The sequence below is a fragment of the Tinamus guttatus genome, unplaced genomic scaffold, assembly GCF_059628265.1.
Source record: "Tinamus guttatus ecotype Peru unplaced genomic scaffold, ASM5962826v1 Tinamus_guttatus_pri_ptg000010l, whole genome shotgun sequence".
In the NCBI taxonomy this organism is placed as follows: domain Eukaryota; kingdom Metazoa; phylum Chordata; class Aves; order Tinamiformes; family Tinamidae; genus Tinamus; species Tinamus guttatus.
The window spans coordinates 4,694,559-4,709,543 of record NW_028288544.1 but is presented as its reverse complement, the minus strand read 5'-3'; the positions used below and the strand labels follow the sequence as shown (position 1 = coordinate 4,709,543).

The 14,985-nt window shown below is 45.4% G+C and overlaps 1 protein-coding gene across 1 annotated transcript in view; it reads left to right on the top strand.

Moving 5' to 3' along the window:
- CEP85L (centrosomal protein 85L) overlaps positions 1-6,785 on the top strand; it is an 89,181-nt gene extending 82,396 nt beyond the window's left edge. Inside the window, exons 10-13 of the mRNA XM_088522254.1 lie at positions 276-326; positions 5,236-5,343; positions 5,746-5,959; positions 6,570-6,785. Of these exons, the coding sequence (XP_088378380.1) occupies positions 276-326; positions 5,236-5,343; positions 5,746-5,959; positions 6,570-6,733 (537 nt within the window). The 3' untranslated portion in view covers positions 6,734-6,785. The remainder of the gene's footprint in view (positions 1-275; positions 327-5,235; positions 5,344-5,745; positions 5,960-6,569) is intronic.
- The last annotated feature ends 8,200 nt before the right edge of the window (positions 6,786-14,985 follow it).

Sequence of the window (14,985 nt, the reverse complement as noted above, 5' to 3'; positions counted from 1 at the left end):
GGCATCTTTAACCTTGAACTACATTTCTTCTTTTCTATTTTAAAAATAACTGTCTCGGTAAGGAATTCCACATTTGTTGCCAGTGCAGGTTTCTTTTGAAAACCTGTCCCTGGTCTGTGCATTTATTTTCCATGAATTTCCAGTTATGTCTTATCATTTTCATTTACATTTTCAAAGATGAGCCATTTGAAACCCATGGTACATATATATTAGTTGATTTTAAAAGGAAGCTGAACAAATTCAAGCCTTTTAACTTACTCAATTTTATTTTCCAGATCATAGACAATCAACAGAATCAGATAGCTGGACTGATTTTAGACTTGCAGGTAAGGAAAAGCATATATTTTGGCACTTATTCTGACAGCTGATTCTGTCTGGAAAGATAGCATTATTAAAATTGAATTACATCCTTTTATCTCCCCAAGTAGGAGGTAAAGCTAGAAATGCCAAGAACTTTATCTTATGGCCTATAGTTGACTTTCATTTTCCTGCAGCTTCAGCTTGTATTTATTACTGACATTGGTGTGGTTCAGCACTTTGCAGATGCTGAGAATAAAATGGAAAAGTGGTGTTAGGCAGCATCCTTACTCTGCTGCTACAGGGAATGCCGTATCGGGAGGGCCTGTTTCAAGTGTGAGACTCAACTGCCTCCCTAAATAACAGTGGAGTCTCCCGTCACACACTGGGGCTTAGATGCGCGTTCAGAGAAAATGGATGTTTGTCTACACGTTTGTCCACACAAATGATATTGGTCAGAGGTTTTACTCCTGAGGGCCCCTAGCAGATGCTTCTCTGAACCACCCCACTTCGCATCTCACACAGTTTGGGGAGGAGCCTCTTCAGCTGCTTTTTCACAGTTACTCGTTTAGGTACCTTAACTCTCCTGGTGGTTCTTGGGTGCCTAGCTTGGAGCCAAGGATTTCTCAAGACAGCAGAGGTTACTAGGAGTCAGTTTGGCTCTGTGGATTGGATTAACACATCAGACTCCTGATCCTTGACAGGAGCTTGGTGACCAGTGTTTGTTGTGGAGAAAAGGAAACATTATACAGGTTATAGAGCAGAAGGTCTATCTTGCCCTAGCAAAAGCTGAGCATTTGAAAAAGAAGCTAACAACAGTAGACCCCTTACTTTCAGCAGTTGTTCAGATATGATAAATTTTAATTTCCGCACGCTGCAGCTAGGCTAGCATTTGTCTCCACATTTCTTGATTTGTGCCCTACAGCAAAACGACAAGGTTGCACCTTGGGGGTGAAGGAAGTGCTTCTACCTTGGCTGTGTAGGGCTGGGCAAGCAGCAAAACGGTGGTCCTGATGGCTGCTCCTTCTGCAGTGGGAGGGCAGAGCTCTCTGCAGCCAGAACCCTGCTAACAGAGACACAGGCCTGCTTGCTAGGTTTTTAGTAATTCAAATGAAAGAAAATTGCCAATTGAGCACCATAAACTTTCTCAGATTCTCTTCTCTGTAGTTAAGATTTTTTTTGTTGAAATATACAACAGATTGCCTACATACATCTCCCCCATCCTATTTTTTTTTTCTATTTGCTAAACTTTGTGATCTCTTGCTTTCCATCACGTTTATTGTGAGGTTTTTTAAAACAGTAGCCAATTTTGTGTGCATTTATAAAGAGAGCTGTTTTGGTGCTTAGAATCTGGAATGGCTTTAGGGGCTGATACTGGGAAGTGCCAAGTAGGGGAGCAGTGATAGACTTTGAATGGAGTAGTGCTTTTTTTTTTTTTTTTTTTTTTTTTCTTTTGAGAACTTTTTCTTACCTCTCCCATTTTGATATACTTTGTTTCAGGTCAAAAAATCAGCTTTGAATATAGCATTAGCCCTGAAATTTGTTGTAAACCATCACAGTTTCTTTGCATCCTTCATTTCCTTCCCCTCTGTGTTCCATGGCAAACATGAAAAATCAGGTCAGTGATAGGCCTCATCGGTAGGGAGATAAACTTTACCTGCAGCTGCCACAGTCTTGCTTTATTCCATCTCTTTGGCCACAGTAGGCAGTGATGCTTGAGAATGTGTTTCCTGTCATCATTTCCAGCTTGCATCCTGAAAATAAACTGTGCTTCAAGCAGCGCTGTACCGAGCAGAGCTGGTTTCTGTTTGCTTGGAGGCAGGATGGAGTGATTCTGATCTTCCTCGGGATGGTGGGTGGTTCTGCTTGGCTGCCTTGCTTTCCCTGTTGCAAAGTGTTAAGATTCTAGTTGGTTTTGAAACGATGTCATATAAATGGAAGTGGCTTTTATGAAATCCATGTTGATGTGAGATATCAGCAAAAATAATATTTTTATACAAAACAGATAGGAGAAGAGAGTCGGATTGCACAGTGCCCATGTTGCTCAAAGTCCATCCATCCCATTAGTCACAATAAATCTGAATTGTGCCAGGGTTGGGAATAATGCCACCAAGTTGCAACTTCAGAAAGCAAAGGGAGAAAGTAAGGATGAGCTGTAGAACTCTGTGGGCATCGTAGTGCTATGGGTTCAACCAAGCTGGTAAACATATGGGTTGCTTCTGAGCTCAAAGTTTAGGGTAGCACAGATAGATAAATCTTTTGGAAATAAATATTGATTTTCGCTTTCACTAGTTACTTTTAAATGATGCTACTCCTAGGCTGAGTGTGTTCATATTGTTTGGAATATCCTGGAGGATGTTTTTGGAGTAATCAATGTGAGTTTAGTGACAAATGTAATTCTGAAAATACACAGGGGAAGGGATAGAGTGTTAAACCTGCCTTCCTCACCACCTACCCACCCTGGAGGAGCATGTGTGATCAGCTGGGGCTCGGGACATTGCTGGACTCCTTCATGAAGGAGAAATACATTAAGAACTATTAAAATTTGAAGATACTAAGAAGCTGGGCAGATATTTTGGGGACCTGTACTCCTCTCCCTCCCTAAACATTTTCTTCTTGGCCGTTGTCACAGGCAGATGATACTGAGCTAGATCGACCCTCAGTCTGATCCTTTTTTTTTTTTCCAGCAGACAGTGTTTATGAGAAAATTTTAAAAGACTATTCAACATCACTGCAGATTTTACTCACCTGCCAGCACTACAAAGGAAATGCATCAAGCAGCGCTGTTTCCTGGCCTCTCCTGGCACAGCAGCTTTCCTTTGACATAGACCAGAGCCCGTTTTCTTCCTTCCCTCCCTCGCACTCCAGCAGGGAGCTGTGTTCCCTGCAGCAGCTTATCTTTAGGATGCAGATTATCTTGACACTTCCTTTCTAGGTGGTTCGTATGAGTGAGCTGAGACACGTGTCAAGTGCACAAAAGTTGTTGAAAAACAAGTAGTGATTTCTGAATTCGACCCAGTGATTTTTACTGCTTACATGGAAATAAATCTTTTTTTATCCAGATTAAGTGCCTAAATTTTAACACCTTTGTCTTCTAGTTTTGCAAAGGGTATGAAAAAATAATGACTTTTTTTCCACATTAGTGGTGTTTCGCTGGTGCGTTAGGAAATTGTCTGTGAAGGCTTCACACCTCCAGTGTGTGGCCAGGCCATTAATACTTCCACTCAGTATTTACCCTGTCCTCCTTTTCAATACTCTCTGCCTTCCTCTCAGCACTAGTAATTCTTAGAGCTGGTGAGATGCTTCTGTAGAAGTTGATATATTTTTTTCTGTGTGTATATACATACACACACCGTGCACACCTGCCCTGCACACCCACCTACCCTGCTTCAAATGACGTTGCAAAATGAGAATGCAGCACCTTAAGCATATCTTATCCTAAGGAGTGCCTCGAACTCTCAGTAGCATTTTATTTAAACCACCCTGCAATAAATATCCCTGTAAATTTTCAGCTTTGGAAAATCAGTCTTTAGGTTTTTACCTGCAGAGATTCAAGATAAACATTCATCCCCCCAAAAAAGGTTGTTTTGTAAAGTGAACTCCGTTGGTTTATGAAGTGCTTCTTCACCTCCACCTCCTGCATCACGGTCTCCAGTTCCACTGTATGGAGGGTTAGAAGCAAAATTGTGCTAGAAGTGTGCAGCTTTGTCACCAGTGCTCTAGCTGTATTTTGGGCAAGATAAGATTGGATTTACATCTTGTAATGGAAATTGGGTAACAGGTTTTACACATTAATGTGCTGCTCAGTTAGGGATGTGGAGGACAGTTGATGTTCTGTGGCAGTAACCCACAGTAGTGAGTGGCACAATGGAAGAGGGTTTTTTGTTATTTCTTCATGAAAGTTGAAAATATCTCTGTGGTATAAGGCATCAGGAATTTGTATAATCAGTATTCATTGCTCCTAGTACTCGTATTAGGCAGGCTGAGTGCTCCTTTTCCTGAATTTTGTCAAATGACCTTGAAAGGTATATATACAGTTACAAAAGTCAAGTAGCAAAATAAATCTGCATGCTTTTGACATAAGGTAAAATTTGGTCACGCTGAATTCGTGCCAAAAATCCAAGTGGAAATATGTAATGCTTTCTGAGCTTCAACTCTGTGGGTGAAAATTAGAAAGCCACTGTAAGAATAAGATATAATTCATTCATTTCATCTGGAATAGTCAAACTCCATTGCAATTCAATGCTTTAAGGCTGTAGCACTGAATACAATTTAATAAATTCCACGTCTGTGAGAAATAGAAGTATTCTTATCGTACTAAAAAGTAAAATACAAGTTAAATCACATTGGAACAAGTTAAGCATGTGAGGCTTTAGGTGTAGCGGTTCCATATGTTATTCAGAGCCACAAATTGATGGGCGCTGTGATTCTCTCAAAGCACATGCCTCAGGTGAGCTGTCTGGTACTTCAAAACCTAAGGTAGCTGGTGTTAAAATGTATTATAGCTGGGCTGTGCACAGCGTAAAGGAGCTCAGTGAGTTGCAACAGGAAGCCTTGAAGAGGGGAACGGGCAGCAGCCGATGGCAGTTGACTGCTGCCTGAGGTGGGTCTGGAATGAGCAGATGGGTGGTTATTTTAGAGTGCAGCTCTTCCTTATCTTAAAGTTTTGCCTGAGTGTTTTTGTTTATATACTGATTCTGTGCATTTAAAGGATGTGGAGATATTTAGAGTAGTTATGTTAGCATGTAGTTATGTTAGCTGTTGCTCCAGCTGAATACTTACCAAGTGGAACATGACAGAAAATAACAGATGACGAAATAATGCAAAGACAATAAATAAATAACTAGAATTTAAGAATTTATAGAGACTGCATTTTTGTCAGTGCTAATATACACTATGAAAATTTAAAATCATTACCTCTGTTTTCATATGATTTAGTCTATGCAAGAGAAACTTTTGCAAGAAAAGCTGGCAGTTCAGAAGATGACAGATGAACTTGAAGAAAAAGAAAAGAATATAGAGCGATTAAATAAAACTCTCTTTGAAGTAAGTAAAACTCCTTCAAAACCTAACACCAAGCCAGCAGGGAAAGTGCATTGGTGCAGTGTAATTATGATAGCTCGTGGAAGGGTTTTATGGGCTTAATACAGGCTTCATCATGCTAGATGCTTGATGGGTACCACTTCTACCTCAAAAAGTAGCACTGTAGTGTTAAAGCCAGTAAACAATTGTCCTGTTGAATAGACAGTTGGGTGAAAGTTAATTTATTGGCTTTAATTATCATGCTCTGGAGTCTGTAGAAACACCATTGCTGTGTATTTAACGAATGATAAAATGTATTTTATTTACTGTGGGCCGTGGTTTGGTTGGTTGGCTGCTGGTGGGGAAGGGTTTTGCGGCCGCGTACGTTGGGAGCTGATGCGGCCTTCCTGCCGTGTGCCCGCGCAGCACCGGGGCCTGGCGGAGGAGAACGCGGCGCTGCGGGAGCGCGTGCGGCAGGCGGAGCAGCCCCGGCCGCCCGCCGCCGAGAAGGTGCCCGCGGCCGAGCAGCTCTTCAAGGAGATGTCCCACTGCTTGTACGACCTGAAGGCGCTGTGCAGCATTCTCACCCAGAGGGCGCAGGGCAAGGAGCCCAACCTTTCCTTGCTGCTGGGAATCCGATGTAAGTGATGCTCTCGTGCCAGTGACTCGCGGGGTGCGGACACGGAGAGTAGCTGGGGAGCGGCGCGGCCGGGTGAGGTGCCAGCCGGGCAGACCCCTCGCGTGGGGGCAGCCGTGCAGCAGCCGTGGGTGGGTAGGGGCACGCAGGCCCTTGCAGCGCCGAGGCTGCTCCTGTGGCCCCGGTCAGGGCTGTGTCTCCTCACGCCCTGGTGCTTTTCTCTCCCACGACCACGGCATCGCCTCGGGGCTGGTGGCTGTTCTGCCAAGCCTGTTGTGAGCCACGCACTCGCACGGCGGCCCGATGCGATGCCTGCAGTAGGCTGCTGCTTTAAAGCCCCAGGGCCCAAGTGGGGGAGTGTGTACGTGTGTCGGGGGTGCTTGGGGGTGGCTCTGCGTGTGTTAAATAAGCCTGACTACCAGGCAGATCCGTTGTCAGTGCTGCTGATGCACGTCTCGTCCTTTGGACTTGCTCAGCTGTCAAGCCAGTCCAGAGATGCAGAGCTTATCCTAAAGCCCAGGTGTTGGTGCAAACAGAAAAGCCTGTCTTTCAGAGAAGCAAAGATAGGCCGTTGATAAGAGCAGGCTTTAACCGTGGGGTTTGCTTTTCCCAGCCCTGAGCTGTTCAGCTGAAGAGAATGAAAATTACCACAGCACAGAAACTCTTTCGAAGAAGCTCTTGGATGTGTGTCAGTTACGCAAGGACATCGATGAGTTAAGGACTATGATGTCGGACCGCTACGCTCAGGACATGGGGGACAACTGCATTACTCAGTGACAACGTTTCATCTGGCAGCAAATGACTTATTAAACGTTGCTGTGTCACAGGTCTTTGCATTTCTATTAAGGAGCCATATTGGAAGATTGCAAATAGAGCTGCACGCGCAGGTCTCTGAGGACTCTGCTGCTTGATCGTGGGAGCCGGGTGGGGAGGGGAGAGTCAGCGTTTGAGCAGAGTGGTACAAGCTACAAGAAACCTTTCTGCAGACTACTGAATGTAGGAACAAGCTGTGAAGAATATTTCAGTGGGATGTTTTGTTTCCTGCCCTAGGACTCATTTTATTGCTACATTGTTGTCTGGAAAAAGCATCGAAATGGTCATTTTGCTACTACTCTGTCCTTGCTGTTCAGCCCTTGATTGGAGGAATCACCTGTATCCTGAAATATGAGAAAAGGGTCAAAGGGCCTAGAGCTGTACGAGGTGAAGCCAGAGGCTTCAGTGACTGCACTTCATTCTAGGAATTGCAATTGGGATAATCCTAGAGCACTGCAAGCAGTAGCTACTCTTTAAATCGCCTAAAGAATTGGATAGAGGGAAGCTGTTATTTTCAGCGCCAGTAGCAGAAGCAAAAAGCAGGTTTTAACTTCTTTATGCGCATGAAGTATACGTAGGACTGCCAAACTTCCATGTTGCTTTAAGAAGTTTCAGAAGTACAGAGCCTGTCACAAACCCCAAGAAGCTGGGAGGAAAAAAATCATGGCATAGGATGTGGCCATCAGAAAGGGAGTAGATTGTATAGTAGTGTTAGCAAGTACCATGCTTACTTTGTTTTTCTTCGTTATTTTATTCATTTCCTTTTTAAATGTGGCTAGCCCGTATATGCAAGGCTCTGATGGGGTGGTGAGCAACCTCCACCGTTTTTCACTAGAGCTGTGAAACGGGTGTCTGACACTTTGCAAAATCAGGGCTCAAAGTGGAATGTTTCCGCTGACCAGTGTTGAATTCTCTGTTATCTGAAGACTGCAAATTTTCCACATTATTTGGGATTTTTCAGTTCTCCCATATTTGCGGGAAGAGATTACATTTTAAGCAAGGAGGTAAGAACTTGTTCCACAGTTTATTCAGCAAGTGTCACTGGGCAGTGCTGCTCACTCCCGCGGGACAGCTGGGACCGCAGCCCCTCTGCCCTCCTGCAGCCGTGCTCACTGCCAGCCCCAGCAGCTGTGTGCTCCAAAACAGGGCTTTACTGGAGGAAACAAAAGTCCACAAAGAGCAAAACCACTCTTGAGTCACCGTATTAAGGAAAAACACGAGCACTGACTCTGGGGGGTATTTGAGGAGAGGTTGGAGTGGCTGAGGTCCCGGTCAGTCGGGCAGCTGCCCCGGAGTGTTGGCAACAGCAGAAATCCCCATTAGAAAGCTGAATGGTTAGGACTAAGTAAACAGAGAGGAAAATTCTTGTAATGAGTGAGTTAGTATCTTCAGTTTTCTGCTGGTAGCTAAACTAATAGGAAAAAAAAAAAAAAAAGCACAAAGCAATGTAGGCTAAGGCTACCAGTGCTTCACTTGGCAATGTTTCACTTTCGGTTCTGTGTTAAACAGTTACTATTAATGTTTTTATATTTTAGTGATTTAAAAATTGGGGTGTTTGTTTGTTTTAACTATATGGACTTATTTATTTGACAGTATTCTCCATCATGAACCTACACCTGTACTAGTCTGTGAAAAATAGTGTTACTATTTATATTAATTGCTTCATGGTATTTTCAGGTAGACAAACATGACTGAACCACCTCCTTGCAAGCACTCAAACCAGTGGCTAAATGAAAAATCAAGTGAAATTGCATAGTGTCCACACTTTGGGGGGAAAGAGGAGGCCATTTACTTCTACCGTCTGAGCACTGCTCTTTCTGTAGCTGTGAGGATAGACCCTCAGGCCTGTGCAGAACAGAAATCCAGGCTGTCTGCACAAGCGGGCCCTGCCTGCTCCCCGCGCCACGAGCAGTGCTGGCTTCAGGGCTGGAGCGTCGGGATCTTCCTGCAGCCGCTTCCCCCGACGCGGCTCCTCGTGCTCGGCCCCGCGGCGCGGGAAGAGGCCGCCACTCCTGGCACCTTTGTCTGGCAACAGAAATTCAGCAATAGAATTTCAGACAGTAGACAAAAGTATTAGGCAGGAAGGAAATACCGAAGCCACATCATTTCCTTTGGTGGAAATGTTATATTTATTAAAAAAAAAATCTAAATTTGGTGGAAATAACAAGTCCAACAGAGGATTAGAAAGGAACAGAAGATTTTCTTGAGCCCCTTTCTGTCCCTTTGTATGATTAAGCTGGTCATTTGACTGCTGTGCCTCTACCGTCCCACCACTTAAATGGTGATACCATATGGCAGAGCTGAGGTTAGTAAGTTAGTATTTGTAAAGCACTTCAGGAGCTTCTGTGCTCTTTAAAAATTAGCTGAACTTCCCTCAGGAAAGAGGTCCCATTTTAGTTGTAATACTTGGATTGCAATGCTGCAATCTCGATGCATTTTTAAATTTGTATTACAGAATCTGTAATACTTATGTTGACTTTAAAGCACTTGATTTTAAAGCGCCCTGACTTTATCTGCCTAAGTCATACTTAAAGTAAGGAGGTAAATGATGGATGCATGAGCCAAAGATAGAGATTACCAACTGAATATATACAGCGATACAGTATTGGATTTCTTAAAATTTGGCCTGTTGTATTAGTAGTAGCAACTGCTCTATACGCATCAGTTTACAGATGCCTCTGAATGGAATAAGCTTTGTCTAGGATATGCATGGTTGTTTCACTGGTTAAGAAGTAGTGTGTGTGTGTGGTCTCATTCAGCATATTTAATACACAGTTGGTTAATGAATGTTAACATTGGAATTGCTTAGATTTAGTCATGACAACTTTTTGCTGTAGCTGTTAGACAATCTCAAGGGCTGCAAAGCAACTGCTGATGAGTGGGTACTGTACGCTCTGCCTGTTAGCACGTTCGTACAGGAAACTTTGGTAATCCTTCAGAAGACACTTACAGTAGTTACCTACTGTGCTCCAGGACGTGTTTTGGAAAAGACTCCGAGAGAGCGGCAGAGGCTGCTGCAGCCGCCCGCTCACACCCCGCTTTGCAAAGCTGCCCATGGTCAGGCGCAACTGCTGGGGCCGAAGGGACCTTATCCCGTCCCTTGGAAAGGTTCCTGCCCTTCCCTGGCCCTCCCTGCCGGCTTTGGCTGCCGCTGGGCCTCTGTGGCTGGTGCCGCCGGCTCTGCCCTGGGTGGGGAGAAGATCCCATGTTCTTAGACTGAAAAGGAGCCAGTGGAGATTATGTAAAGGGATCGCTGGTTCTGGTCGCTCCCCAGCAGTATTGGCCCCACAGCTGCATACCTCTGTGCCTTTTTTTGCCCCAAGCAAGCGCATATTCCCTGTGAACTTCAGAGAAGTTGCTAGAGCGTCAGTGACCGCACCTTGTTTCCCCCTTGCCTGACAATATTTTTGTTTATAGGCTTCTGTAGTGAGGACTCTTGCATAACACCCAGAAATACAAGTACTTAGAGTAGGTACCAGGTATACCGTTCCGATGCTAGGCTGGTTGCAGGATGCAGCCGTTTTTGAGTGTGAAGCGTAAGCAGGAAACTGAAATCATAGTGTGTTGATTTTGTGTGTTTTAATTACAGTATTTCATTAGGTCAGTGGGGAGGAGTGTTTGGAGCTAGCTTTTAAAAGCACAGCTGACATATGTACTGGATCAGTCGCTAGAGACTGGTAGTTTTGTAAATTGGGTTCAGTTTTTGAACCGCTCAGAATACCTCATATGTAAATAGAGTTGTCATGACTTAATCAAAATGTGTTCATTGTAAAAAGTGAAGGAGCCACTGGCTGGCTCAGCTCTAGGCTTGTTGTTCTTGCCTCTTTTTGTAATTTTTTTTAAAGTAGGGTTTACAGCTAGAATTTTGAATGCCAAAGTTCTATTTATTAAATAATAATAAAAGTTTTCATTGTTAATGACTGGTATTTTTCCACTGGAATTTGTTTGTTGATGTTTGGGATTTGTATCCACAGAGCAAAAAATAAATTTTGTTACAAAACTGATTTTCTTCCTGTTGTCCCATTTGTCCAATGCCTGGCATGTAACAGGAGGGACCAAGGCTGAAGCAGCGGCTGGAGATGAGAAGTGCAGTGGGAAAGAAGCCATCCCCAGAGGGCAACCCTAATTTTCCCTTAGTGGAGCATATATTCTGTCTCAGCGGACCAAGCTGTCCTCCTGGCATTAACTTTCCTTAAAAAAGAGCATTGGTAGCAAACGTACAATTTGAGGTAACGAAGGGATTTTAGAAAAGAGTTGCTTGAAAAGTCCCTAATGCAGTTTTTAGGAGGAATGCTATTGCCCACCTCTGATGTGGACTAACAAGAGATGCGTAGGCTGCAAAACACGACGAGTAAGTTAGTGGTGTGCGGTCTTTCCTCACATCCTGCAGCGTAACACAGGTTGAGAGCTCTTGAGTCAGTCAAGCAGGGAGCTCACTAACCCTGTGTTAGGTAGTGGTGAAGCAGGTAAAGAGGAAACAAATGCAAAGCTGCACTAAGCTTGGTGATGTTAAGGAGGGACCTGGTGGTGGTTTCCGCAAGGTCGGGTTTCCTCATGTTTGCAGAGAGTCCAGCTAACAAATGAGGAGAGCAGAGCTGCAGGGAGCGGGTCTGGTTCGGGAGAGGGAGGCCGGGTGCTTCGCCACGGACACCTGCCTGGGGCAGGTGCCCTGCAGGTCCCTCGCTGCGAGGCCCTGGCCTACTGGGCAGATGCTTTACAAGGTCTAGTTGCTCCTGTGCCAGTGACATCTAGTCTGAAGATGCATCGGGCAAACTCTTCTCTCCAAACGGGATAGCGCTGTTCACCAGCATGGCCGTTTGGGCAGGGCAGGTAAGGGGGAGCTCCAGCCCTGAGACACAGAAGGTGCCTCGGTGCTAAGCCTGGGCTTGCTCCTGAGCTCAGTGCTGGGCTCCTGCCTGCTGGATGAGGAAAGGGAAAAATAAGGATCCCAAAGCTCCTTTGGGGATCATAGCGGGGAAGACGATGAATGGTTTCCCTTTTCTATATCCTCAGCTGGAGGAAATGTGAGCGGGGATTAGAGCAGAAAGGAGGCGACAGAAGTGGCTTAGCTCTTGTTCCAGCTTCTGTAGGTCTGCGTTTCTTGCTGGACCTAGGTAGGATTCTAACAGATTAACCTGGCACAAAATACCAGGGAAAACTTCTGCTCACTAGTTTCAGAGATGCCAGTTCATCAGGTTTGGAACCTGTGGTTGCCCCCAAAACAGTTACAGGGCAGGAGAAGAAAACAGGACGTAAAGCAAAAGCCATAATGCATCTGGTACCAAGGGAGAAGCTGGGGGTCACAAAGGAGATGTTGGGTCTTTGGGCTTGTTTGACAGCAGAAAAAGATGTTTAGGCCAGGCTAGGTGGAAGGGTAGTTAAGGTGCTCCCAAGTCCCTGCTGCGTGACCCGGTTGCTGCAGTGCCCCCCACCCGAGCAGCGCTCCCTTCACCACAGCCTTATGCCGCTCCACACAGTCTGCCAGAAAGGGGGAGTGTTAAAATTTTAAATGAGTAGCAGGAGTCTTCACAAATGCAGAGAAGGGGCCAAGGAGAGGGCGGTCAGCTGAGAACGGTTCCCTCCTGGCACCTCCGAGGAAAAACCTGAGCCCTTTTAGAGCAGCAGGTGCTGAGTGAGCTCTGCGGGCAGCCTGGCTCATGCTCATCCACGGATATATCGCCTCGTGCCAAGCACAGAAGCCGACAATTCCTCATCTTTTCAAAGACGGTCAAAGTGGTGAATGCGGCGTACGTGGTGCAGCTCCCTTGCTCTGCTCCGGCCCCGGTTGTTGAGTGATGTGCTTCTAATTCAATTAAAAACATTCTGCACTCTGTGTAAATGTAAGTAAAGGGCTGCACAGGTGCCAACTTTCCACAAGATTTCTGAGGGTGACCTTTTGTGAACTTTTTCAGTCAGGTTTAGGTTTCAAAGTATCATGATTAAAGTGCTGCTAACAATAGTAATGGGAGAAAATGTTCTGATGCTTTTATGCCACAAGCAAAATACAATTCCAAATGTGGCTAAAAATTAAACTTTAAGCCACAACACTTTACAGAGCAGCATCTTGAATAGGGACAATTTGCAAGAGCTAAAACCTGCAGGCGCTACCTGCTGTTTGTAAATTAAACAATTCTGCTGGATTTTCTATGGACACTGGGTCATTTGTTTTCTAAATGAAAGGTTTACACACACTTGGAGAATTCCCAAGTGGCACAGAAAAGCATATACTGTGAATTCTAGTATTTAATTATAAAATATGCGTATCGCTCTTCTTGCTCTATGTGAGCTACTCCCTTTTGAAGGGCTGCTGCTTTTCTCATTCTGCCTCTTGATGTCGAACGCCCTAATTTCATGGAGGTAAAGACATGCTTCAAGTCATGGAGTTAACATCCACACAGATAGTTTGGAGGGAACTTGATAGGTTCAGCTAATGCCTTCTAGGATTTTTTATGAACAGTTTGGCAGCTGTGCTGCAGAACTTAAACACCTATATTAATAGACCAGAAAACTGATTTACTAGTCTGTGTACCTGTGAAAGCATTTGCCTAGAGGAAGGAGAAAGGGCATCATTGTCAGGTTCTGTTTTTTTAAAAAGGGTAGTTTTGCTGAGCGAATCGTAATGCTAAAGGTTGCAGAGAGGGAGTTCTCTGATGCTGAGGTTTCCCCTCAAGACAGAACTGAGTGGAATTTGATATCACAAAAGCATCCCTCCTGTGCATTAAAAGCTGAGAAGATGGTGCCAGGAAGATGCTGGGAGGTCTCTTGTGCCGGGCTTTCTCTATTGATGCTGGCAGAGAGCAGCTGTGAAGCGGCCGCAGGGGACTCACCCTTACAGAGCACAAGTCATTCACGTGGAGCCTCATCCCTCGTGCCGCCTTCCAGCTGCCACTTTCAGCTGCCCCATCCAAGGCAGTTTCAGCCTCGTAAGAGCCCAGGGCCATGTCACGCAGCAGCTCGTGCCGGGGGTCCTGGCGCTCTGAGGGTGGGAGCATCGTGTAGGTCCTGCCGGCTGAGTGCGGGCTGGGTTTTGCCTTGCTTTTCACCCTCCTGGCTCCTCCGTCCTTCCAAAGAGCTGGCATGCCAGCACTGTGGGTCCAGCCAAATCCACCTAGATTTTTGCCTTCAGATGCCATGCTTGCCTTGGGTTTTTCATTTTTTTATTGTTGTTTTGTTTTAAAGCTGTAAACAAACTGAAAAATTGGTCCTCTCTTCTTAGCAATAGAGGTGTGTGTTTGCTAGACATTCAAAATCATTATAGTAACGCAATTTCCTGACCTAGGAGACACCTTCAACCTTCATTGTACCTGGAATTTACTGCTATCCTCAGTGTGCTCCCCTTGGCTCTCTTTAAATACACCTAGGCACCAAACCACATTCATGCTGTCGGAAGAAAAACCGGAGGGCATATTGCAGTCATAGATACAAGATTTGGATATCATTGACCTAGAAGAGGACCACCACAGTTTCAGAAGGAGCCAAGTGGGCAGCCTGTTCCAGGGCTCTCTCACCCTCACCGAAAATAAGTTCTTCCTCATACGGAGATGAAACTTCCTGTGTTCCAATTTATAACCATTATCCCTTGTCCTGTCACTGGACACCACCACCAAGAAGAGTTTGGCCCCATCCTCTTTACATTCTCCCCTCAGGTATTTGTACATATTGATCAGATCTCCTCATAATCTTCTCTCCTCCAGGGTCTGCTAAACAGACCCAGTTTGCTTAGTCTTTCCTCATACGACAAATGCTCCAGTCCCTTAATCATCTTGCTGTACCCCGGACCCTCTCTAGAAGCTCCACATCCCTCTTGTACTGGGGAGCCCAGAACTGCACCCAATACTCCAGGTGCGGCCTCACCAGAGCTGAGTGGAGGGGCAGGATCCCCCCCCTCAACCTGCTGGCAACGCCTCTCCTGATGCAGGCCAGGATCCCACTGGGATTAGGATTTGAGTTCAGTCGTGCCGGGGGGGTTGTTGGACGTAGCCTCCCAGTCAGGGCACTGGGTAGAGCTCCCCACACAGCCATCATCCCAACCCCTCCATAGGAGCTCCCATCATCACCTTTAGAGGCCGTTGGCCTAAATGCTTCCTTGGAGTCAACCATAACACCAGCTGGTACAAAATGGTGTCAGGTCCCTCCTTTTACTGCATATTGACAAGGGATGCCTGTTCACCCGCTATCAGTGAAGTATTTGAGAAATTCAAAAAGACTCTGGCAGA